This window comes from Gobio gobio, assembly GCF_949357685.1.
Source record: "Gobio gobio genome assembly, chromosome: 4".
In the NCBI taxonomy this organism is placed as follows: domain Eukaryota; kingdom Metazoa; phylum Chordata; class Actinopteri; order Cypriniformes; family Gobionidae; genus Gobio; species Gobio gobio.
The window spans coordinates 65,631,907-65,659,539 of NC_137100.1; the positions used below are offsets into that span (position 1 = coordinate 65,631,907).

The following is a 27,633-nucleotide window of genomic DNA, read 5'->3' on the forward strand; positions in this document are numbered from 1 at the left end:
TTGCCACTATGGTTGAGCTAGGTGGGCGTGGTTTCAGCATCCAGGCACCTCAGCTCCACCCACGTCCCGCCTCTGCCCATTGTCAGTTATCCGGAAGTGATGCATGGTGACGCTGCGTTCAAGGCAGGTTTTTGAGCCCGGTAGTCACGACTTCAAACCACGACTAAAATCAAAATGGCGGACAGTTGTTTAAGGAGTTTCATTACAATAGGCTAATTTAATCAAAAGTTATTAGCATTTTTGGAAATGTCATTATAACTTTTTGCCCCAAAACTTTTTGAGTACTGTCAGGTCACAGTGCCAAAAACACATAACGAGTTTTGTAAGGATTTCTAGCCCTTACAGTTATTAGCATAAACGTGAGTGCAACTTTGGACAGTTGGTGGCGCTAGAGGGAGTGAATTAGAGACTCCAAATTTTCTATGACGACAGTTCAGACTGTCCTGTTTGTCAAATTTCATAACTTTACCATAAGCGGTTCTATGGGCTGCAATAGACTTCCAGAGTGGAATAAAAATAATAATAATAATAGTAAGAACGCCAACGTTCGTTACAAGATGTTTCTACACACCTAATAAACACTTTTTGGCATATCATAAAAATAACCTGTAGCCCATCCAAATTATATAACAATTAGGCTATCAATCTCATAGTGAAAACCATGTGGCCTACCAAAATGTCATTAACAGTAGAAGTGCAATCTTACGGGGGAAGTTTGGTCCCATCAGTGAGGCAAACTAACAACACAGCTTTTCTTTGACTTTTAGCATTTTTAGTCTTTTTGAGTTCGCGATCTTCTAACATAAACACTCGGACACACTGTATTTCTCGGCACACTCGTTTTATGAGTATTTGGCTCCACCTATTGTTGCTGGTGTATTATCGAAAGTCTAGACCCTGAATATAAGACGAACCCGTTTTTTTCCAGATGAATTTCTAAGAAAAAAACATTCTTATATTTGGAACAATATGGTATTCCAATCATTTATAGATTACATCATTTGTTACCAATCTTTGTTAAAGTTGGTTGAATGCCTTTAGTAGTGCTGCACTACTAGTTGGCTGTAGTGCTTCTCAAATGGATGTGAAAGTGTTCAGCCTCACTAGAGAGGCAACGGGGTGACGGTGTGACAAGGTGTGCCGTAGAATTTCAAATCGACCTCTGCAGGAATAGGAGTCTAGCATAGGTGTGTTTGTGGGAGTGTTTGGGGAGGTTGAATATCAGTCAGGCTGTGTTCTGGATGAGCAGCCGAGGTTTGATTGCATACGCTGGAGGCTGGCCAGTAATCAGTTTCATTAGTCCAGGCGAGAGCAGGCCTGTACCAGAATCTGAAGCTCTGTCCCGTGTCCCACCAGCAGTCCTTGACATCCTCCTCTGAGTCTTTTCGTTCCTGTATCAGAACTGTTAGACCATGATGCCTTCAACACCAACATCATTGGTTTGATTGTACTGCAGATCTGGTTGCCAATATAATACTGTACAAAAAAAGTAATGATAAAAAGTTTCAATTATGCTCATTTGAATGTGTACATGTCATCTTCAGACAGTGTCTGTTCTGTTTTTATTCAGTAGTTATGACCATTAAAACTAGAGTAGGTATCTCTAGTCTCTCGTAGCCAGACCTTCAGACTCCATGCAGATTTGATTGGCCATGAACCGCCTAGAGCCCGTCTGACTGACATGTAAAGCAACCAATCAGAGTTTGTGTTGTTCAGTGTCATGTTTAGCCTGGATGCCAGCCGAACTTAGCCCCGCCCACAACATTTGAGGTCGGGCAGTTCGGTCTGGACTTGATCCAGTGTCATGTTTATGGGCACAAAAATGTAAAGTTATGCTGCGTTCCAGGCAGGTTTTTGAGCCCGTAAGTCACGACTTCAAACCACGACTCGCGACTTTGTAGCGTTCCAGGCAAAGTCACACCAAACTGCCTGAGCGCAAGGAATTCACCCTTCGCCGCAAGTTTGATTGACAGGCGATCTGACCAATAACATCGCCGAATCTGCCGTTTTGTCCGACAAAGCAGTCAGGAGAGTTAGTAGATTAACGTCGGTGGACTTGAACTTGGAATAACAGTGTGTGCTAACGTCTTTCCGAGGTTGAAACAACATTTCTTTTAGTGTTCATTCATGTTTATTTCATGCTTATCAATGAACTAGAAGGAAGAGATGATCAGTTCACGAGCAGCTTTAACTGAGGCGCTACAGCGATCACCACACATTAAAGAGCCACAAAACGCTATTTATTGTTTACATTTCTTTTAAAAATGTTAATAGACTTTGTTTCATATCAAAAGTAACTTGCAATGTCCTGTCTGTCGACGTGTTGTCAGTGTCCTCTTTGCTCCGTGATGTATTTTCTCTTCGTGAGAACCTGTGTGTGGTGTGAGAGCGCCATGGCTTGTCGGACATAGCAACAGTAACTAAAGGGGGCGGGTCTTTGCGAACGGTCAATTGTGGTAGCTAGATGTAAACAAACCATGGCGGACCGTACAGGGCTTATGCACATTTACAATCATTTCTATCGCCAAAGGTGCTTAATCCTTGCTTGTTTGAAGGAAACGGAGGAGAAAAAACGGTGCATAAGGCAAGAGAAGCTGTTATACCTTTTATTTTACGTTATTCGTGTACAACTTTCATAAACACTGCATCCGTAGGGGCTGCCAATGTTGTTTTGCGGGCTATGTGACGTCAGAGCTCGTAACTGGGATTACATCGATCTAGTACGAGTTCACGGGTGGGAAGTCACGGGTTTGACTGCCTTTCACGGGTAGAAGGTTGGAAAAACATGGGTTACGGGTTGCCTGGAATGTGGCATTAGGTTTCAAAAATGCTCTTCGGAAACCTACGGGTGGCGTCACGGACACAAAGTAATTTTTTTTTAAAGTCTATGGTTTCAACACTCTACTAATTAACTCAACCTGGCCCCGCCCCTTCCCCTACCCCCTTCTTTCTTTTTTTTCCCTTTGGTTGGGAATTATTTAAAGGTGCACTATGTACATTTTTTTCAGTAAAATATCCAAAAACCACTAGGCCAGTGTTATATATGTTGTTCAGTTGAGTACTTACAAATCCCAAATGTTTCCAACTATTTGTAAATCGTGATAAAATTGCTATTTTAACTGAGGAACCGGGACGTGTGAGGGCGTGGCCTGTCGATGACATCATATCTGCGTTCGCCTCGGTTTCCAATTTTATTCTGCAGAAACGCTTTACTCTCACTGCAGTGTGAACAAGTGTCATAGCAGCCGCTGAGAGAACACACAGAGTAACGTCATCCCATCATCAACACACTCAGATGTGTCTAATATGATCAACAGAGCTGCGTTACCTCACACTCATGAGCGGAGGAGAGGAAGTGGCGACTGTGTCATAATAAAAGTCCCGCTGCTTGCGAGGCGTGTGTTGCGTTCATCTTATTAACAATCGCTCCAGCGGTTCCTCAGCTCCACAACACTCGCTCCTGCTCTGCTTCACTACAGTAACGTTAATACTTATAGATTATTTCTTTAGAGTCCTATCCCGATTCTTTCCCACTGGCTGTGAGGTGAAGACCACACCCCAAGATTCTGCGCTCAAACTTGGCATCATCAAACTACGCCTTTGTTTTGAAGAGGCGATCTCTAGCGGACAGAAAAGTTACATAGTGCAGCTTTAAAGGGGTCCTATTATGCCATTTTACGACGTTTCGATTTAGTTTTTGTGGTGTACTAGAATATGTTGTTCAAAAAACGCATTATTTTTCACATATTTTACAGTATTACAGCACCTGTCTCCTCAGTCTGGCTCGAACACGTCGATTTCGATGAAGCCCCTCCTTCTGAAGCACAAAATGTGCTGTGATTGTTTAGCTGGCCAAGTGTGTTGTGATCGGCACCCGGGAAATGTCCCGCCCCTCCATAACCGCGAGTTCTTCTCTAGTGTAAATATTACGGATGGCGTCAATTTCAAACAAATTCAGACCTGGCAATGTTAACCAACAAGAGGATCGTCAAGAACGGATTTCATGCCTGGACTTTGCAAGCACAGATTTCACAGGACGTTTTAGAGTGGCAGTTTTTTTGTAATTTTCTTATACATTATAAAAGCGATGTTTTCCACCATTTAATCGTGATATTTTTCTGTAAACTTTGGTAACACAAACACTAAACGACCTCAAAACTATGGCGAATTGTCCTAAGGAGCGGTGAACAGTCTTACAAAAGCTACAGAAAACAAGCTGTTCTCCATAAAATGTGCAGCGCACAGATAAACATTGGGGTTATAATGTACAGGAAGTTAAAGGGATAGTTCACCCAAAAATTAAGATTAGCCCATGATTTACTCTCCCTCACGTCATCCGAGGTGTATATGACATTCAACTTTCAGACAAATAAAATCGGAGTTATATTAAAAATGTTCTGGCTAATCCTAGCATTATAATAGCAGTAATAGTTGCTCTGTTTTTGAAGTCCATAAAAAGTGCATCTTTCCATCAAATAACTGCTCCAGCGGCTCCGGGGTGTTAATAAAGGCCTTCTGAAGCAAATCGATGCATTTGTGTAAGAAAAATATCCATAATTAAAAAAAAATTCTATGGCTCTGCATCAGCCGTCCCCGCGCCATAACTTCCGTCGAATAAGGTCAAAATACCGGCGCGATCATATATATATACATAGATTCCTCATTAGTGCTTGTGCGCATCGGTCGAATGAGGCATCTACGTATATATATCTTTGATCACGCCAGTATTTTGACCTTATTCACCGGAAGTTATGGTGCTGGGAATACTAGATGACATTCGTCTGATAAGAGGTAAAAAAATTGCATAAATACTGTTGGGTTTCTCTCGTTTCGTGTCTTAAGACATCAATGTGTCGCCACGAGCCGCATGGTTTAATAAGGATTCGTATGTCTATGTTTTTACTCTCATTGCTCTCATACTCTAAAATATCCCCATTGACATCATTATACGACTATCACACTGCAACGGTTGGAGTTAAACATCTTCATTTGTGTTCTACTGAAGAAACAAAAACACCTAAATCTTGGATGCCCTGGGGGTAAGGGATAAAGGATAAAAAGGGATAGTTCACCCAAAAACGAAATTTGTATGTATATCTATACATACAAATTTCGTTTTTGGGTGAACTATCCCTTTAATTAGCCTTAGGAAGGTCAAACAAAGGAGTTTTGGAAACTTAAAAAACAGTGACTCTTTGACACTGAAAACACTGTGTTCTCTAGCGCAGCTCAATCAGGCCTCGTCCCCTTTTTTTGCATATCCCGTCGGTGGAGATTATTTAAATGAGTAACATTGTGACTTTATAAGATTGTGCTGTAGTCCAAACGAGCCATTGGTTGTAGTTCTTGGAAAGTGGATTCTGTTAAATAAAAAATCTCGCTTTGCAGAGATCATATTAATTGAAATAATAATGCACGCCGGAGAGCTGTATCCGATACGGAAGTCCTGGAGCAAGTGCAGGCCTGATGCCAGGAAAATGTGCTTCATTATTTATTCAGGGCTCTACCTCCTTCTGTTTGTCAACATCACTCAGACGGATCCCCATCCTTCATCCACAGATACGCGCCAATATCAGCGCCATGGGCTCCAGACTGCAAGAGCCAATTAAACTGTGCCGCACACTTAAATAAAGGAAACAATAGATCTTATCCAAAACGTTACGTTAGAGACTATACTTTAATGCAACAAGACAATGATCTTTCTTTACAGACATGTACAGACATGCCACTAATAATACTTTAAACATTAGCTAAACAACATAACACAAATACAATTAAACATTACTACTTCAATAAAAGGCAATCAAATGTGAAGTCAGATGGTGACTCTGGGTAAACCCTAAAATGATTAATGTTTTACTGCACAAATGCACATATTGTCTTGTTGCTCGAAACATGTCATACTTAAAACTAATATAGAGCTGAGGGCATTACACCAACATTGATCAATGTGACCTTTATACCACTCGTGATCCACTTCACATGAGGCCAGATTTGTTGATTGAAGCACCCTCATAATCTTTAATCATGTTCATTTTTTATTTTTTTTGCAATGAGATGGAAGGCTCTTGGTTACGAATTACAGTGCATCCGGACTGTACTCACAACTAATGACTAAATCAAATGCAAAACACATTTAATCTACATTGTTAAACAGCTCATATGTCTCCGTTATTGACTAAACAGAATGAGTACAATTCTCGGAAACAGAGACATTTCTAAACAAGATAAATAATGCTTTGCTTTACAGTAATGCATAAAAGTTTTGCTTTACCGTAATAAGAAATAAAATCACTCTAGGCTGATTGTCGACGGACGGACGGACGGACGGACGGACGGACATAGATAGATAGATAGATAGATAGATAGATAGATAGATAGATAGATAGATAGATAGATAGATAGATAGATAGATAGATAGATAGATAGATAGATAGATAGATAGATAGATAGATAGATAGATAGATAGATAGATAGATAGATAGATAGATAGATAGATAGATAGATAGATAGATAGAGGATGGATGGATGGATAGAGTAGATAGATCTTGTTAAGTTCATATTGAATATCAGTCTTGTAATTGGACACTTTGGCCTTGACTGTTCTCTCCTGGGAGGGCGATCTAACCATCTCATCAACTAAGAGTCATTCTCTCCCTCTCTCTCTCTCTCTCTCTCTCTCTCTCTCTCTCTCTCTCTCTCTCTCTCTCTCTCTCTCTCTCGCCTGGTTCTCTCAGTTTATGTCTTACAATGAATTCAGGTCAATGGCTATAATTAGCCTGCGGTTGGCAGGTGACTTCACATCAAACCCCCAGATATGCTCAAATGTGCCACATCAGTGTCTCTAGAAAGAGATGAGAGAGAAAAAAACCCTTTCCCATCAGAGCTATCATTAGCATGCTGAACAATGGAGAAAGCACTTCACCAGCACTCTGAAGATAATATGAACTTTGATTTAATGTACACCGGAAACTCAGTTTCTGAGGTCTGTGTGTGGCTTCAAGGATTAAGATTAAACTGTGATGACTGAAATAGTTGAGTCTCTAACTCAGCTACCCCAACCCAAAATGTCTACTTGGTCAATCATGTTAAGTGGTGGCAGATAAAACCTCACTGTTCTCCAAGAGGAACTTCGGGATAGCCTTGCTAACACAATCAGATCCAGATATCTCAACCGTCCACATGTACTCTCAGAATTGATTTGTTGGATCTAATGGAAAACGCTGAAGCTCTTACCTCTGTTATCCAGGCTGTGTTTGTGGTTGGCCTCTCCCATCACTTTCCCCAGACTGTCCACGCTGTGTGTCCCCTGGCTGCACAAGTCATCTTCCAAATGTGCTTTCCCATCCAGCAGATGTCCAGGCTGCTCGTCCTCTTCGCAATCGCAGTCGTCGAGGATGGGCGTCTCGCGGATGGGCATGCCGATGACGGAGCTGTGCTGGAGAGGTCTGGGCCCGCGGAAGCTGTCCCTGCTCTGTGGAGGGCCCAACAGAACGGAAGGGATGTAGTGAATCTCATGCGTGGCTTCAGTGCTGGCACTCTTCTGAGGGGCCCGGCGACGCCTGCACCAGCGCTGACGGGTGTAGAGTACCAGCGTGAAGAGTAGAATCAGTAACAGAAGAGCAATCAGACCACCCTGTATGAGAATGAACAAGAGAGAAATGTCAGAATTCAAAATGAGCATCTTGAAATTACTACCACGCAACTGCTCAAGACTCAATGAGGAGACACTCATCGAAAAAATTATGGGCATAATACTTGACTGAACTTTTTTGGTTTCTAGTAATCCTGAAGAACTTGATTTTTGTATTAATATTGGAGCTAAACTCGGCAGAATAATGGTCACCAGGATGAGGTCCTTTTGTTGTGTCTTGTCCAAATCCATTAATCATTAATCGATCGTTGGCGTTCATATGCTTTAATTTCTTCTTCTTCCGCTCTGGAAGTCTATGGCAGACCCTAGAACCACTTGAGGGAGAGTTGTGATATTTGGCACACAGATAAAGGACAGTCTGCACTGTCACTATAGCAAATTTGGAGTCTCTAACTCAATCATTCTAGCGCCACCAACTGTCCAAATTTGCACATTCATTTATGTAATTTTCCGCCATTTTTAATTTTCCGACACACCTACTTTTTCTAACTCCTCCTAGGCTGTCGGTCTTATTTTCATGAAAATTTAACCAGATCATCTTCCGACCATGCCGATAAAAAGTCAATTCGTCAAACCGTTCTCGAATAACGCGCAAACGAATTCAACAAAGTGCCCGCCAAAATTAACGTGAGGCTAAATCTTCACAGCGCTTTAGCGCATTCTGACCAAACTCGGTGTGTGTTATGACAACCATGATCTGGGGATACATGCACAGTTTCAGTGCAGTGCCACCTAGTGGTCAGGAGATCACAAAACTCTTTAGTTTTGGTACAGCATGACGAGTCGAACGATACCCAATTTTCCCATTTTGCGAGTCGGCCATTTTGAATTTTGTTGTAAAATGCTATATTTTATGAATGCATTGCCGTATCATTCTGAAACTCTGTGTGTGTCTTCGGCACCATGTCCTGACACTTCTCAGAAAGTTTTGGGGTTGCGTCACCTTGTGGTCAAAGTTACAATGAAATTTCAAAAGAGAACATAGATAATAATTTTGCCATAGTCAGCCAAACTTCCTGTCCACCATTTTGATTTTCCTCCAAGATCATTTGTCCGATTTTCACCAAATTCAAGTCAATTCATGTTCATACTGTGCGAACAAAAACGTATGAATTTCGTGTCCATAGACAAAACCATTTTTGAGGTATGATGCCAAAATGACTCTTGAGACTATATCTCTGCAATGCTTTGGCATATTTACACCAAACTTTGCATGTTTCATTGGCACCTCACTCTGACCACATCACATCAATTTGGTCACCATGTGATAAATCATTCATTCAAATTACTAGTGACTGTATTTATGATTTTTCAGCCATTTTGCCTAAAATAATTTTAAAATGTCTTAAAGTTGCTCTGATGCTCCCAGCCATGTTGGGAGGACTTAAAATCCCAATAAACTGATCTTCTTCACACCAGCACTTACTCTAGAATCCATTATCTGGACAAACCTGGTATTTATGATCTAAATTTGTCAGATTTTATGGTGATTTGACATGTGAAATCTTGGCAAACAGTTTTGGAGATTTTGGTATTTCCTAATTCAGGTAAACAGGAGCTTGCATGAATAAAAAATAGCTGCCCGGTGACCATCAATTAAACTGGCATGCTTTAAAATGGGCTTTGCTAAGTCTCTCTAGACAATTAAGCAAGGAGCACAGAATTAAGCATGTATTTGGGAAATCTTAAGTAATACATGATGCATGGCCACAGACTTCAAACGTTGTTCTTGTTTTCAGTATCTTGTAAGGAGCCACTGAGCTTTGCTTGTTACTTCTCCAGCTTGAGTGTCTGGCCTAAAGGTGCAATACACATAAAACAGCTAAAGATTCATTGCTCCATGGTTTGTCTCATTTCATGGCATGTCAGGGACATCAAAGATTCCTTCTCTCTCGAGCCGTTTGTGTGTAATACTCTTAAATCTGCAGTCGTTCGGAACTGCGCGTAAGAGAGCAGTACTGAGCTGACAGATAAAGCGAGCAGCGTAATATTTTTAATTACCTTAAACATTATTTTAAAGAATGAAACCAAATTCCCAAGAATACTGCATTCTGCTCAGTGCCATGTATTTCCATGAGACTTTCTCACAAAAGCCACTGAGAGACATGGATTTGCATATGAAATGTTACTGCTCACAGGATATTCTTTTCTTAACATGCATGTGTCATACATTACAAACCAAACCCAAGACTCCACAAACGCCCATCTAATGTCTCAGGGCTCCTAGGGACAATTTGGGGCTCGTCCCGGCCACAGAGAAGATCCCCCTTTTAAGATATTGAGATTGAGCAAAAGGAAATAGATGTAGGACTTGTTTCTCTCAAGGAACATCTAAGAAGCCGGAGAGTTCAGTCTGCCTTTGCTCGCCATTATTTTAATTAAAGAACAAAATCAAGATATCATAGAGGTCTCATGTGAGATTTTTCATTCCTATGAGAATGTGCTCTGCATTAATTCAACTGTGTGAACCACACAGTAGATCAGAGCAGAGGAAGCAAATGAGGATCAGACTCGAGATGAATATTCAGCGACTACTCTGCAAATATTTTGATATAATACTCCCGTTTCATGCTAAATTTACAGATTCATTATGTTGTCACAATTAGTGCATAAAGTGACATCAAGGACTAAACACCTGAACACACACACAGTCTCGCGTCTATCGCACGTGGCACCCAAAGGCTGAAATCTGTGCTGTGTACCTTCAGCTCCCATCTACCTTCTCTTCTTCTCCCTGCAGTACTATATAAAATGACTGGAGTGGTGTTATTAATCTTGGAATTTTAAAATTCCATCTTCATGAGGAAAAACAAACCCCTCTCAAATTACAGCTCATGCACTGCCGGCTGTCCATAAATCATAGCGCTGTAGATGGGCATTTTCGATGGGAACAATGCAGCCTCGACCAAATGTGTTCATTAATCTCCAGCAGGAGCTCAGCCACTGAAAGTAAACTTCCCTCAAAGTTAAATGCAGAAAAATGAGAGAGGCTAAGCCATTCTTTAAACTTTCAAGCACTCCTGGGAGTCTCTGTGCACACTGTCTGTTGTCTTAAGCTTGAAAACAATGGGGCCGGTTGGCAAATGTTATGAATGGAAATGGAAATGCTACAGCCTGATGAAAGAATCAAGCTGTGCAGGAAAATTGTTTTGGACACCTTCTATTTTTTTAAGTTATGAATAAAGGACGAACATTTACAATAATGCTGACCAAATGGGACTGTTGATGTTTTCATGTGTCATACATTACAAACCCGACCCATCCATAAACACCCATCCAATGTCTCAGGGCCCAAAATTGGGACCATTTGGGGCTCATCCCAGCCACAGAGAAGATCCCTCTAATTGTATGACGTTGAGATATTCTGAAATGCGAAAGGATATAGATGTAGGACTTGTTTCTCACAAGGTACATCTAAAGCAAGGAATACACCAAACCGACCCTGGCCAACTAGTGGCAACAAAAGCAGACTGCTGAGTTGGCTCAAATCGGCAGCGTCTGGGTCCAAAGTTGTCCTGACACACCAAGCAGACGCTCAACATCCGATGGCCAAGTAGCACGTCCGTTCTGCGCCTTTGTAAGAGTAAATAGCTTTCCGCACCAGCTGGTGGCAGTCGTCTGTTTTCGTTATCCAATGCGGGAAACCGGAAGAGCTACAGGGATATAAACAAAGCTCCTCATAATCTCACTCACCACAGACAATCTCTTCTGGGGTTTTTTCTCGTGCAATGGTTAACTGGCCGAACAGCCAATCAGAATGATCAGATGGCCCGAATGACCAACAAGCGCCGACGCCGATTCAACATGTGGAATCGGCTAAAAAATAGCCGACGAGGACCAATGTCAGCCGACGGTGCGGAACACACTGAGAAAACTTAGTTGGCCGATGCATGAAAACTGTCCGACGACCGACCGTCAGCTTGGTGTGTTCCAGGCTTAAGAAGCTGGAGAGTTCACTAAAAGTCTTCTATTTTTAAAAAACAGTTATGGATAAAGGAAGACGTTACAAAATGGGCAACTGTATTGCACAATAATGCTGACCCAATGGGACTTTTTATGTTGTCCAATTTAAAGTGAGCTTGAGGCGTGTCTATAACTTGTAACCATCCCAGACAGCAAAATAATGTCTGCCCAGATCCGGCCCACATCTGGTACATGTGGATTCAACGCGTACCAGATCTGGGCCTAGCCTGGGATTTTCCTTCAGTACTCCGTCTGGGACTGCGGTATAGTCTTAGGTTTTCTCCGAACAAATTTTTACCGGTCCAATCAGCGAACAGAGGGAGTGGCTGAGAACGATGACATTGATGTTGTTCGCTAGTTTGAGTTGTAGTTCAGTAATGGCGGTGGAGAAAGATGCGAGCGAAGCCAATCATTCCGTTGTGGCACCGCTGCCGAATATCCAGAAGTTAAAGCCGGAGCAAGAACAGTCTTTGCTGAGTTCTGTTGGTGGCCATGATGTTGTGTCCCGGGAAAAGTTTGATTGTCCAGCTCACTCCATTAGTGGTGAAGGAGTTGCTGAAGCCCCGGTAATTGTTTCTTTTGCGGTCGGAAGGTATTGTAATCATTTGCAGGGGCTAGTCAGTGATTTTATCGCCGTCCGTCTCCCACCACCCGCGTAAAAATCCCCGGCCGAATTACCTACTGCTTTAGACAAACACCAAGGTCGTGTGGTCATTTAAATGCTGTCCGAATCCACATCTCTGAGTTTTCAAGAATATATAACTTCAAAATTCACTGTTTATATCATTTTCGACCCCTGCAGAGCACCGTACGGTTGCGCTTCGCTGTCATTTGGATGCACTCTGGGCAGATCCAATAGTTTTACACTTCAGCAGAGTTCCCGCCTTCAAGGAAGTAAACGCTTGTCAATGGAGTGTGGCCAGACTCTCTGAACAAATGAAATGTACGAGAGTCTGGTAGGACTAGGCTAATATGGGCCGACACTATGTTGGTGTCTAGGCAATAATACTTTGCATTCTTTGTTGTACTTTGGAGTATGGCACATGGGAATGGCAATCATCAAGTACCATGGCATTACCCTAACTGCACCATGCTACTACCACGACAGTACGTTTTGTAAGGGTGATGAATGTCTTTAAACACCAGTACATAGCGAGTGATGCTTTTTTTGTTTTTAATTTCACGCACCAGACATGTCATTACACAAGCAAACATCTGGCCAGGCAACAAGAGGTCTCCAGACATCCAGTAATATTCTGTTTAAAAGATAATGATGAATAAACAAACCCATAATGCATGACAGACTTCTGAGACCATCTGGCACATTAGTAATAACTTTTGAAGGTGTTCCTTAGACACAATACAGAACCAGCAGCTGAAACAATCAAAGCACAGTCTGAGGAGAACTCAGATAAAAGGGGAAAAAAACAGATTGTAGGCATTATAATATCAGCCTCTTACAAGGTTCAAATGCACTATATATTCTAAAAAATTATTTTAGAGACTGAAGTCAATTCCGAAAAAAAAAAAAAAAAAAAACTCTAGTTCTCGTTAGATTGTATTAATCAGCCATTTACCAGGGTAAAGTGCCTCACAGTCCTCTTCCGTGGGGCGTGTTGACCATAGATATACATAATAAAGGCTAGATGTCTTACGGCGGAGTCTCTAACGTCATCACCGGCGGCCATCTTGTCACAGGCAAGCTTTCTGGCGGGCTCTGTGGTGCCTGATGTAAGGAGAGTGATCTGAACACAAATACTCTTATCTTGCTGAAATCTCGACGGATTTACAAATGTTTTGGTTTCTTACAAACGTTATTAACGTGGCTATAATTCTGGATGCTTGAACAAATGATGAATAATTATTCATAAGTATGCAGTGTCATAACTACATCTCTGACGTTTAAAACAAACCAAACCAGTTTGAATGTCAGAAGAAAATTTTGCAAGTTATGGTTATTTTAAAAGTACATGCATCATTAAAACACAATTTTACGAGTGAGCGAGCTGACTGTGACAAAATGGCCGCCAGGTGCGTACGTCAACCTCCATTGGCCAGCAGCGCGGATGAGACATCTAGCCTTTATTATATATATATATCTATGGTTTACCCGCATCTCTCATCGCGCATGAAACGTCATTCTAAAAGCAGTGCGCTCAAGTTAAAAGTGGTTCAACTTGCGTCTCGTTACCTTGTGTAATTGTGTCATTTTTCAATTCACTGCCAAAAGCGCATTCTTTGTGAACAGCTACTTAGGACTAGCGATGCGTTCTACGTTTCGGTCCTTCACTGATCGCTTCACAGGACTTTGGGATTTTTTCCGCCAGTAGTGGGCGCTTGTGCAACGTAAGCAATGACGCACATCCGACTCAATGGGAAGCGAGAGAAGGGCATAAACAAGTGCACTTGAACCCATAGAAATACATAGGCTAAATGTCTTACTGCGGAGTCTCTAACATCCTCACCGGCGGCCATCTTGTCACAGGCAAGCTTTCTGGCGGGCTCTGTGGTGCCTGATGTAAGGTGAGTGATCTGAACACAAATACTCTTATCTTGCTGAAATCTCGACGGATTTACAAATGGTTTGGTTTCTTACAAGCGTTATTAACGTGGCTATAATTCTGGATGCTTGAACAAATTATGAATGATTATTCATAAGCATGCAGTTTTAGGCATTATAATATCAGCCTCTTACAAGGTATATATTCTAAAAAAATCACTGAAGCCAATTTTTAAACAATTTACAAAAACTAAACATCTAGTTCTCTAAATGTAGTCCTCGTTAGATTGTATTAATCAGCCATTTACCAGGGTAAAGAGCCTCACAGTAGGGTGGATAAAGCAAATCACACCTCCAGCAACATGCATGGCCAGTGAAAATCATCCCTGTCATCTGTTCACCAGGTGATCACAGCGGAGGAAGCCATGCCTTTAGGACAAACTCTAGGATAAAAAAAACCCAGCACAACACAGATGAACCTCACCCAGCACCTGCTTCTCTCTGTTCCTACCATCTGCGCCCAGGAAAACAACTCCCAGAGCCGCCAAAGCCACGTCAACATAACAGGCACAGACTACATTTATCTCTCTGGCAAATGTCACATGACACGCACACAGACACGGGCATACAAAACACATGCCACATAAGTAAAAGGACACATCTTGCAAGCTCGTAATATGACAAAATCGAGTGAGCCGACAATGACTACAGCCAAAAAGGTTTTTCCAAACAGCATGGAGCATGATTCTGCTGGCCAAATGAAAAGGTAGCACTGCATAATTTGAACAAAGGGCGATGCCAGAATGGCATACAGAATTTAGTTTTGATTAAATAACATCCTTATAATAATCAAAAACTGTTTTTAAAAAAAAAATCATTAAATCTATATATGCTTGTTAGAGTATTGCAAGGTCAGTGTAGCAAAAAATGCTAATGCCAAACTCGATCGAAATCAACTGCAAGTCGAGTCAAAGACTGTAAAACACCCAAGGCTGTTCACTTGTATTGCTAAGAATGGGAGAAACTGCAATACACAATATGGCGGCTCTAGTAATGCAAGTAATTAAAAGAACCTATCAGCAATTGGTAAATTCATTGCGACACAACATTTTTTAAAAATAGAAAATGGGAAAAAAGTCGAATGCAAATTTTGCAAGCAACAGTTTGCATATTACAGCTCGACGACAAACATGTCATATCACCTAAAAACGTGTAAGCGAACTTGTCTGCGTTAGGTTGCCCCGTCTGTTTTGAGCATTGCCATATTTCAATGTTTTTTATTTGGAGCCTAATGTGCGATGCGCTGTGGCCACTATTTGTATTAGTTTTGAGCCTTTGCTTTATTTTTCAGTTATGCACTTTATTTCGTTTCTGCTCTTGATCTGGCTTGTTTAATAAGACATAGTGGTGTTTTATGACATATTTCTACTGGAGCACCTTGAACGTGTCCAATTCGCTGTGGACGTGCAAATTAATTCAAAATGTTCAAGCGTCCAACTAGATGCGATTTTGACGCTCTATTGGCGTTTGGTGTGAACGCAGTATAAGACCGAATATACTGACACACATCCGGTTTCTTTCTCAACTGTTCACTTAAAGGGGTCATCGGATGCCCATTTTCCACAAGTTGGTATGATTCTTTAGGGTCTTCATGTAAAGTCTGTAACATACTTTGGTTAAAATTCCTCAATGTTTGTGTAAAACAACACCATTCTTACCTCCTCAAAAACAGCACTTCGTTCACAGCGCCCCTTTAGAGCAGTTAGCATACCCGAGTAAATAATAAATACATTTTATCTAGTTACTTGTTAAAAGTGTACTAATTACTATTTTATCTAATGTCAAGGAAGTATTTTATTTTATTCTTCTGTAATTGTAACTCTAATATCAGGAGCTTCATATATTATCGCGACAGGTATAGATATAGATCCGGGTCGCTAAAGACCCGAATATGTAAGAATGATTGGTGAAACAGTGGTGCATTTAAGGGTTAAATGTGTAAATTGGCAAGACAAAACACATCCAAGTGATAAACTTTCACTCTATAATGGTTGAATTTAGCAGTTAATCTGCGAATCACATGCAAGGCCTGGTCCTTACGGATCACGGATCGACTGCGATCCGTTGCGCCCCTAATAATGAACACACTTATCATCATGATTGCAATCTTACCAGAGATGGAGAAAAATCCTACACCAGTTGGTACTCAAAAGTGCTTCCCTCCACACTGTTTATTTTTCCCACACATGTGCACCCCTGTTTATGAGAGTCCATGTCGGATTTAATTGCTGATCTGCAATAGGCAGGTTTTGAGACTTCGGTTGTTTTCCATTGGTCTTGCATGCCAGAAATAGCTGCCCGGAGGCGTTGCAAATATGCCCGCAGAGCAAACAGACTTTGGTTGAGTCTTCGCGTGAATATACCGTCTATATATTTTTGTCCGGCAAGGACGAGGCTCCATTTCGATTAGGTTACTTCGACAGAAAACAGCTGTCTATGTAGGTAGCTGACTAGGCTCTGGAACAGCGTTAAGGACAGAACGATACATGCATCTGTTCAGTCTGGGACTCCTGGGGTGTTGGGATGAGAGATGGGAAGCTCTGTTACCCGCAGGGATCTCTGGACGGCTTTGACATGCGAGCAAGCTTATTAGAGTCGGAGTGGAGGCCTGTGCCGAGAGCTGCGTGCTGCCGTCTCTTTGCACAGTGTGATGTTTAAGTGCCATGTGTTGTGCCAGCTGCCTCCTCCCACTTCAGTCCAAGTGCAGATCAGAGAGTCGGATACCCCGCCTGCCGTCGCTGTCTCCTTTTTTTGTCTCGGTTTCCTCTCTTTTTCATTCCCTCCCGGGGGAGAGTTTTATTTGACCATGGAGGCTGTTTTTCTTTGGGTTTTGAAAGAGACATCGGCTCTTAGACTGACAGATCTGAAGAGACAGTGAGGAGAGAACCCCAGTGATACTCACACCAAGCTTTGTCCAATTATGGCCTTCAAAGTGCAGAAGAAAAACAGCTCTGTACCAACACTTAAAATGCTTGGTAGAGCTATGTCTCTGTTCAAATAGTTTGAGAGGCCAATTAATGCAGCATTATTGTTCATAATCAAACCAGATATTTGTTACATTTATCCACTTTAATTTTAAAGAGGCCACTCATTTTGTTTTTGGGATCTCCTAGAATAGGTTTTTAATGTTTGAATGTTCAAAAAACACATTATTTTGCACATTATCTGTCAGTAACGCTCTGTTTAGTTCCTGTCTCTATGAAGCCCCTCCTTCTGAATTGGTTGGTTGAAGCAGTGTGTTGTGATTGGTCAAGCACGTCCAGCGTATTTGGGGAAATGTCCCGCCCTTTAACATAACCGCCAGTTTCAAACAAGCGACAACCTCCTCTAGTTTCTCTTGAAGCCAATAGAGAAGTGACATAAACTGCAATTCATCGACTGGCCACTAGAGACAGACTCCAGAAGGAGCAGAATCTCATTGAGCTCATGTTAAAATGCCCAACTTTACAGCAGAAGAACACATGTTTACAGTCTGGGACACATTGTGGTTTTGGTCTATACGGCTAATTTTGCCCTTCATGACGACTGTGAGGGGGGTGAATTATTTTATAACTCATTCGTTTACATTATATAAAGCCTTAAAGTTCTGCATAATTGAGGGCGTGGCCACTTTGAGTGACAGGTGGATAGCCATTTATCTGCTGACTGTTAGTCATCGCGTCACCTCAGCTCCACCCACGTCCCGCCTTTTTGCCAATTTTCTGTTATCCCTCAGGCGCGATAACGCGCTACCAAGTTGGCAATGGCCAGCTCAACCCTACTTTACGTTCGATGCGCATTAAAAAAATAATAATGGGACTTTCGCGATGTAACAGAATAACTGTACTAACCAGTGGAAAAATCGTGTTTGCAAAGCATGCTATTTTGGCCATTCAGCAGTCTGTTGTCAAAGATGCTCTGTATATTTCCCTCCTAGAACTGCTGCATTCACACCAAACGCGAATAGAGCGTCAAAATTGCGTCTACCGCGTCTAGTTGGACGCTTGAATATTTTGAATCCATTCGTATAAATTGAGGGTTTGAAGCGAAATAGACGAGCGTTCAAGGCGCTCCAGGAGAAATATGTCATAAAACACCACTCTGCCTCTTTTCATTTTCATTAAAAAATACATTAAACATTAATAGCCACACAAATGTGGTCCAGGCAACTCATACATTATCTTCACTGCATGTATATTTAAATATCCTTAAAAAATAAAGTTATGAAACTTCTCTTTGCCCTCAGTCAAAACGATTTGGCAGACAACAAATGATAGATTCATGAGGCCAAAGATCGCCCGTTAGATCCACACAAGACGAACCACTACAGGACATCAGAGCCAGCGGCAGACGGCAGAAGGACTGGCCGAGGAAAGGCTGCTCTCGCCGGGGTTAATGAGCGCTGAGCGCCCGCTGATCCACTGGAGCTCACAACTCCAAAAACGCAAGATTATTTTTAAAAAATAGGCGCTCTCTTTATAAATAAACCACATATTTGAGCTTTAAACAACTACATTCCCACCTGAAAAAGTCTTAAAACTACATTTTGTGACACAATAGTAGTATTTTTAAATTATGCAGGGTTTCATGTCACTTCACTTTACCACGTGACAGCAGTGAGCAGGCTCCTGATTGGCTAACGCGGCGCGAATTGATGCCAAAGGTAAAAACATTTCAACTCGGGCGTCAGACACAAATTTGCTTCAAATGCGTGAATGTACAAAAAGCACCACTCGCGCAAGATGCTCAATCTGAGTCAAATTCGCGTCATTCGCGCGAATGAGGCGGAATCGTGTCCATCACGCCTCGCGAAACGCGTCTATCGCGCCGCAGGACCTCCAGACGCGCGTCAACGCGCCTTTCCATTGACTTAACATTGAAATCACTCGCTCCAGACGCTCTATTCGCGTTTGGTGTGAACACAGCATTACACGACTGCGTTCCCAAACAGCACATCTGCCTCTGAAAGCAAGACAACAAGAGACGCACAAGTTTCTCTGAGATGCAAATAGTTTATTATATACAAAAATGATTATATATGGCGGCTTCTCCTATCTTTCCTAGTGATTTTTTTAGCGGTAGTTTATCAGGAAGTGACGATTAAGTTCTCCTCGACTCACTGGATGGAAACTGTGCTTTATTCACAAATGTTTTATGCGATATTGCAATTTTGCGCATAAGTTCGCATCTTTGGATGGAAACATAGCTACTGATGGTTAAACTTAGCAGTTAATCCACAAATCACTTGCGTGCTGAAGCATACGGATCAAGGATCAACTGCGATCCGTTAAACCCCTAATTATGAACACACTTATCTTTATGATTGCAATCTTACCAGAGATGGAGAGAAATCCTACTCCAGTAAGTAAACGTGTCCCTGTCCCCAAAATGTTGGTACTCAGAAGCGCTGTTTTTGAGATTTTGGAGTTTGATATTCAAAAAACAAATGTTTCCCCATATTCCCCATTGTTGCGGCTCCTCTCTTCCCAATCTGTCAGTAAAACTCTATGTTTAGTTCCTGTCTCTATGAAGCCCCTCCTTCTGAAAAGCACAGTGTGCTCTGATTGGTCGGCTGGAGCAGTGTGTTGTGAAAAGTCCCGCCCCTTACCATAACCGCCAGATTCAACACACTACTAACTCAACCAGGCCCCGCCCCTTTATTCTGCGTACGAGTTACTTAAATGAGGAATATTGTGATGTGTTTGTTCCTGGAAGAAAACTCAAGACTACAATGGAGGCGTTTCAGGGAGTTCAGAAACATTGCACACTGATATAGAGAATAATTCCCGCTGGAGTGACTTCTTTGGAACATTGCAGATCTTATTGCGCACTAAAAAAATATGAAAATGTAAAAGGCATGTAGACCCAATCTTAAACTCATATGAATATGTCTGCATACACTCTGGATTCCAGCTCGTCCCTCTGACCTGATTACATTTAGCCTAAGAAAATTGAGTAAGAATCCTCCATGCGGGTGTGACTGTGGCCTTTGGTACTGACTCAAGCTGTGTGTCCACCCCCTCCCAACACACACAGAGCACAATATGTCCAGTCGATCTGTCCACCCTCCCCTCCGCCCCTCGATCTCTCTATCTCTCTGTCTGCCCCCCTCTTGGCTCTGACGTTGCACATAGGGAAGATTTGTCCGGCAATTCGGCTGTCCCTTGGACTTACGGCCGGGTATTAGTGAAGAGTTAGTGAGAGTCGTCCGAAACGCACAACACCCCCGAGACACGGACATCAGTCCAAACAGATGTGACCTCATTACACACACTGGACAATACAGAGGGAGAGTGAGCGTTAAAGGCTCGAGTTCACTACCACAGAATCAGGTTCATAGTTATTTAACGGTAATTTAATTCCATTATCCTTAATGTAATCAAGTTTACGGTAACAATAAACTAGAAAAAAAGAAGCATCACCACTGGGATACATGGAGATGCTCTGCCGTAATGAAGATTCATGAGTCACATGAATGGCACAGAGATTTCCGGGTATAGGATATTCCCGATTACAAACAGGGGTCTAGAGATTCCTGGATGCTATACAATGATGTCACATTTAAAGAGGCATTCGGTTGTTCTCTAGCTAGTGTTAGCATCGCGTTTCTTTGTGTACATGCTACCCTATCATTCGGAAGTATGGTGTTAGTTTTCAATGTTACGCTGATGATACTCAGCTCTGTATTTCTTTGCGCCCTGACGAAACTTACCAATTCACAAGATTAACAGAATGCATGGCTGATATAAAAAAAAATGGATGACTAGTAATTTCCTACATGGCTGCCTGGAGAACCTGGGTGTGCTCTTTGATACCAATCTTTCATTTGAAAGCCACTTTTCTAGCATCTGTAAAACTGCATTCTCCCATCTTAAAAATGTATCTAAATTACGACATGTGCTCTCAATGACAATGACACTTGACGTCTTCTTTGAAACTGCCAGCGTCTGTTTTACATTATAATCCTATGGAGTAAACCATGTTTTCAAAAAAGTACGCAAACGCCAACACCGACGTCTTTTTCTGCAGCTCAGCGCGTCTTTTAAAGTTGAAAAAAGTTACATCAAGCGCCTTCTTGACAGCTGACCAATGACAAGCGAGTAGCAAGACCTGAAAGTGGAGACGGTGCCGGTTATCTCTCTATGTATATTTAAGGTTTACAATAAAACGAAATGTGTCATAAAACACAACCCCGCCTCTTTTCGTTTACATTTAAAACAATATTAAACATATTAATATGTGGTTCAGAGAAGTGTGCATATATGATTATCACTGTAATACAGTTAAATATGACATAAAACATTAAATGTCAGTTTATGTATGATCAATAATAGCCATTATAAAAGTAAAAGTAAAAGGTATAAGAAGCTCTTCAAGAAATCAAAGCAAACAATTAAACATACAAAGTCAGCGCTTCTGAAGCGAATCGATGTGTTTGTGTAAGAAAAATATCCATATTTAAAACTTTATCAAGAAAACTTTCGGCCGACCGCCTTCCCTGTTCAATTTATGGAAAAAGTGTTGAAAGGTCCTCAGCCGATCGGAAGACTAACACGACCAGGTCCGCTCGCGCATTTCGAGTTTCACTTTCAACATTCAACACTTTTCCACGGAAGGCGGTCTGCCGAAAGTTTTCTTGATAAAGTTTTAAATATGGATATTTTTCTTACACAAGTGCATCGATTCGCTTCAGAAGGCCTTTATTAACACCCTGGAGCCGCGTGGAGCAGTTATATGACGGACAGATGCAGTTTTTATGGACTTCAAAAACAGAGCAACTATAAATCAAATTCTAATGCTTGGATTAGCCTGGACTTTTGTAATATATCTCAGATTTTATTCGTCTGAAAGAAGAATGTCATACACACCTCGGATGACTTGAGGGTGAGTAAATTATGGGCTAATTTTCATTTTTCGGTGAACTATCCCTTTAAGTGCACCTAAGCATTAAATTACTAGGTTGTTTTAAAAATCAGTATAGTACAGTCAGTGTGCACTTTATTATGCTGATTGCTTGTTGCTACTGTGTGCAATAGTGTAATTATTTTATTTATGCTTAAAAATGTATTTTCAGAATTTATTTTCAGAATTTTAATTATGCTTAAATACTTATTTTTGGAATTTTAATTATGCTTACATATTTATTTTCAGAAGTAATTTTCAGAATTTTATTTATGCTTAAATATTTATTTTCAGAATTTGAATTATGCTTAAATATTTATTTTCAGAATTTATTTTCAGAATTGTATTTATGCTTAAATATTTATTTTCAGAATTTTAATTATGCTTAAATATTTATTTTCAGAATTTTAATTATGCTTAAATATTTATTTTCGGAATTTTAATTTTGCTTAAATATTTATTTTCAGAATTTATTTTCAGAATTTTATTTATGCTTAAATAAATATTTTCAGAATTTTAATTATGCTTAAATATTTATTTTCAGTATATTTCAATATAGGTTTTTGTTTAGTTCAATAAATGTTCCTTGTTTTAAATTGAGACTTGTAACATTATTATCATCATGATCATTGTGTCATTTTTATGATGTAAATTGAGGGAGCACAGTATTTTTCCCCTACTATGGTAGTAAATGGTTGCTCTATCTGCTTGGTTACAAACATTCTTCTAAATATCTTCTTTTGTGTTCAGCAGAACAAAGAAACTCATACAGGTTTGGAACAATGTGAGGGTGAGTAAATGATGACAGAAATTTCATTTTTGGGTGAACTATCCTTATAAGTCGGACTTTCTTCTAGAGCTGCTGTACAGCCAAAACAATCTTTGTTGCATTAAAGGGTTAGTTCACCCAAAAATGAAAATTCTGTCATTAATTACTTACCCTCATGTCGTTCGACACCCGTCATCTTCGGAACAGAAATTAAGATATTTTAGTTGAAATCTGATGCCTCTGAAAGTCCTCCATTGGCTCAATGGTACTCTACACTCTCAAGACCCTTAAAAGGTACTAAAGACGTCGTTACAAAGTCCATCTCACTACAGTGGTTCTAAAATAACTTTATGAATCGGCGAGAATAGTTTTTGTGCGCAAAAAACCCTAAATAACGACTTACATAGTGATGACGATTTCAAAACACGGCATCATGAAGCTTTGAAGCGTTATGAATCAGTGAGTCGATTCAGCAGTTTGGATCGCCAAATTTCAGCAGTTTGGCGGTTTGACACGCGATCCGAATCATGATTCGACTCACTGATTCATAACGCTTGAAAGCTTCATGATGCCGTGTTTTGAAATCGTCATCACTATATAAGTCGTTATTTAGGGTTTTTTTGCGCACAAAAACTATTCTCGCCGATTCATAAAGTTATTTTAGAACCACTGTAGTGAGATGGACTTTGTAACGACGTCTTTAGTGTCTTTTAAGGGTCTTGAGAGTGTAGAGTACCATTGAGCCAATGGAGGCCTTTCAGAGCATCAGATTTCAACTAAAATATCTTCATTTGTGTTCCGAAGATGAACGGAGGTCTGACAAGTGTCGAACGACATGAGGGTAAGTAATTAATGACAGAATTTTCATTTTTGGGTGAACTAACCCTTTAAGTTCCTATAGTAAAATGCGCTATATAGATGAAGATGACTTGACTACTTTAAAGCTACACTGTGTGATATTTTCCCCCATCTAGCGGTTAAAAGGTATATGACCATCCAGAGAATATTAGTTTCTGTTCCTCTCAATTCCAATTTCGTTTTAACTCCTACGGTGGCCGATTTAGTCCAAGATTAACATGGCTTCCAGCTCGACCTCGTCCACATTCGACACATTGCCATCGAGTGTTAAAACGCCAAAGGCGAAGCTTGAATTTACGGGGATGTCCCTCTTTGGCTAATGTACTTTCAAGATGGAGGAGCAACATGGCGACCGGCATTCGAACCCCTTACACGTATGTATTTTCAATGGCATATTATAAACTTACGAGAATACTTTACTTTGAAAGAAGTAAATATACATTAATGAGCACATATATTTTTGAAAGAACTAAGTGTTTTTAGCTAAGAATAGACACAGTGTAGCTTTAAGTACCAATACCACAGTGGTGTTAAATGCTGCATGGCCGTCTATCAACGTGGATCCGCACGAGTGTCTGGAGGGAATGTGGCTGATCATTGGTCATCGACCATATATTTCTCGCAGAGCTTGGATAAATCTGTACAATTAAATCAGCTCTTACTCACACCCCAAAAATTTCATCTGATGCTAATCATCATTTGTTTTTGACTGGAAACACAATCGGATCTCAATCTGTCATGCTAGATGACACCGCAGGCATAAGAACCGAGTGCCTTTTAATATTCATGGAAATCGGAAACAAACGGGCCGGTGTTACGGTAATGGCTGCCATTTGGAAAACAGAGCTCTATTTCTGTGATGCTGTTTTTCTCTGTCTTTAATGATGTCCCATGATGCACCCTGTTTGCATGGTAACCAAATATAATTGCCTGATAATCATGCATCACTGCATGCTCATTACAGTGGTAAATTAGCACTGGTGGGTGAAGTCGCAATGCGCTCGCTCACACCTTGTGGCACATTTCTTTAAATAAGCTCTTGTAAGAGAGAGAAATAGTTAACAGTAAAGCCTCGCTGAGCTCTGCCCTTCTCGCTGACATTTGGAGATGGACTGTAATTACTGTGCTGGGCCTGTTATGTGTAGCAATAACGCAAGAGGTCAATCCGGCACTGAATTGTTTAGTCACACTGCATGAAAAGTGGGATTTTCGACCCCGTAAACGCCTGTATACTCCTGGAAATCTCCCTAATTTTCGGCAGTTTTCGACAATTTAGAGGCAGCGAACGTCGCGTTTGTCTGTGCCACAAATTGTCGTAAACGAACCATGACGTAGGTGGAGAGCCCCCCGCTGAGAGACCGCGCGGAGGTGCGACGCCTCTAATTTGCATATGAATAGCAGCGAAACCAGAGAGTCAACGGCCAGACTTGAATTTACTCACTCACTATTGGCTGAAGCCACTACATTTAAAAAAGAAAAATCCCTCGTGATTGGTTGGCAGATCACTGCAAACCAATCATTATTGGTCCCCCTGGCTCATTATAAATGTAAACCCCAATAATAATAATAAATATATAATTTATGTTGTAATAATTTGTTTCATATTAATGTTATTGTGCTATGATGTATTCATACCATCAAGGAATATATGGGAAAATTATACGGACCGTGCCGTTTATTCAAACAAGGGGCTTCATTTATAAGCATACAGCTGTTCATTCAAGAGAAAGGGCTTCATTTATAAAACACAGCGGTTTACTTAAAGAAAGAGCTTTATTGTTAAACACACAACTATGTACAGTGCAGCAGTAATGTCTCGTAATGTAATGTAGAGTTCGGCGTGCTCCAGGCTGCGAGAGCGCGGTGGCCGCACAATCCATCCAGACACCCCGTCAACAAAGCCGTCTTCCTCGTCAAACATGAGTTCAATGGTCGCGGACTTCCAAACGTCCACCTCATCCTCATCCAGCACTCTCTCGCTTCCAGCAACTGTAATACAATCCATAAAGACAATAAGCAACCTGAAAAATACTCACATTGACAAAAAACGGATCTAATATAATAAATCTTACCCTTTTTCTTCTTGATCGACTCCGAGCTAAACTTCGCAGTTTCCGCCTGCTATGTAACGTTAAGTTCAGGTTGTTTGTATCTGAAGCTCCAGCGTGTCGATTCATAATACGTCTTACAGGCAGCTGGAAAACAATTACATGAGACTGGTATTAATAAAAACAGTCACGTTAAAATTAAACAAGGAATGAGAAACACATTAGAAGTTACTTACACACAATGTCGTCATGATCAGCGGTTAAATCTGGACTCGCGGAAATCTCTCCAAGTAGATAAGAGCTCACAGCTTCGTTATGAGGCGAGGATAGTCTGTGTAAACAAAATGTGCAGTTTTAAGCTCGGATCTATTAACGCATCCATTTCCTTATACAGCTGAATAAAAGCATATTCTTTAAATCGTAACGTTACATACCCATGCTCTGGTTCATAGCGACTGCAGTTTGCCTCAGAGTTATGAAGACGAAGACAGCCTCCTGAAAATGAGTCCAAAAAGTTCGTCGCGTCCATGCAGAGATTGAGTTGAAGACGGTGTCCTGTCATTGTTGATCACGAAAAAGGAAAGCAGCAAAAAACATAAAAAAAAGTTTAAAGCTCGTCTTCTACGCGTCATGGCCATGACCTCGACCTCGCACCTCATTGGACTAGGGCTATAATAAGGAACGCGCCCGGGGCCAAATCTCTTTATACGAAACGCGTGACTTATAATCGTTTCAACCTTCAACACGCCCTGTTTTCCGCTTCAACGCAGCAATTTTTTACGTGTGTCTTCTGTATGTGTAGACCAAGCCTGTAGTGCTCCAGTCAGAAATTGAAGCTTTCGCGCCTCGATCGCCCCCCGGTGGCCGGTCCCAGTATAGCTCCTAAACCCCGCCTCTCCATGTATTTCAATGGGCGCGAGACACACTAAACTATTTAATTACACTTCAAATAATTGTTTCCTAAAGATGGTTTCTGTCATTTTAGGCAGTTTTTATTACAATAATTTCATTTCAAGTGTTCGTTTTTTAAATAAGTTTAGTTTTAGTGAGTTATTTGATGCTATAAAAACGGGGGTGTGACGTCATGATTGACAGCTGAGATTGACGGCTTCTCTGAATGAACTTGTCACTGAGGCACTAACGGACTTTTTTCTGGATTTTTGTGAGGAGATTGGAGCTTTAGCTTTCATTTCTACACTTCCATAACTGTTTATTTCACACCAACATAATTAATTATTCTGCATCTGTGAGAGTGTGGGCGGGCTTTTGATAATCGCGCCTCTACTTCCTGTTCTCTACTGCGCAACTCCGGTCCCGAGATCGCTACTGCGCAGACTCGGTCCCAAGATGTCAGCGCCGTGAGCGGGCCTATGAAAGCTTCAACTTTGGTCAGCGGAAGTCAATGGAGTCGCGTCGTCCATATTTTTTTACAGTCTATGGTGTAGACCCATGGTGTAGACACGCACATTCTGGTCGTGTAACAGGCATACACGCACAGTCGACGCACAGTTTTAACATGTTAAGAAGACACATTTGAACGTGTTTCTTAACGCGCACATTCTGTACATGTCGAAGTGTAATATTTTTTTTTAAAGCAGACTTACCTTTAGATGTAGCTTAGGCTACATACAGATTAATATAAGATATTAATTAATTGCTTAACTGACTACTGTGCTAGAGTAAAGTAGCCTAATGTTACAATGTATATTAAGTAAATGCTTAATATTATACAATTATTATAATTTATCTATATGGGTTATTGTTTGTTTTTTAAAGTTAGGCTATATATAATTTCTAAAAGTATAGGCTAATTTACACAGCACATATTTATAACTGAAAACACACACAACTTTATTCACTTTCACATAATAATGTTTTTGTAATTTGGTGTTTAGTTTGT

General features: G+C 40.9%; 1 protein-coding gene and 1 long non-coding RNA gene across 2 annotated transcripts in view; both read right to left on the reverse strand.

Annotated features, from left to right (window-relative positions):
- astn2 (astrotactin 2) overlaps positions 1–19,649 on the reverse strand; it is a 512,045-nt gene extending 492,396 nt beyond the window's left edge. Inside the window, exons 1-2 of the mRNA XM_079815958.1 lie at positions 19,492–19,649; positions 7,237–7,636 (exon numbers count right to left, since the gene is read on the reverse strand). Coding sequence (XP_079672084.1) covers positions 7,237–7,420 — 184 coding nt within the window. The 5' untranslated portion in view covers positions 7,421–7,636; positions 19,492–19,649. The remainder of the gene's footprint in view (positions 1–7,236; positions 7,637–19,491) is intronic.
- Positions 19,650–25,166: 5,517 nt separating this feature from the next.
- On the reverse strand, positions 25,167–26,484 carry LOC307126010. The gene is made up of 4 exons (XR_013816441.1): positions 26,168–26,484; positions 25,970–26,064; positions 25,758–25,880; positions 25,167–25,674 (listed from the first exon to the last, which is right to left on the reverse strand). It is a non-coding gene; the product is annotated as an uncharacterized lncRNA (long non-coding RNA).
- Between the last annotated feature and the right edge of the window lie 1,149 nt (positions 26,485–27,633).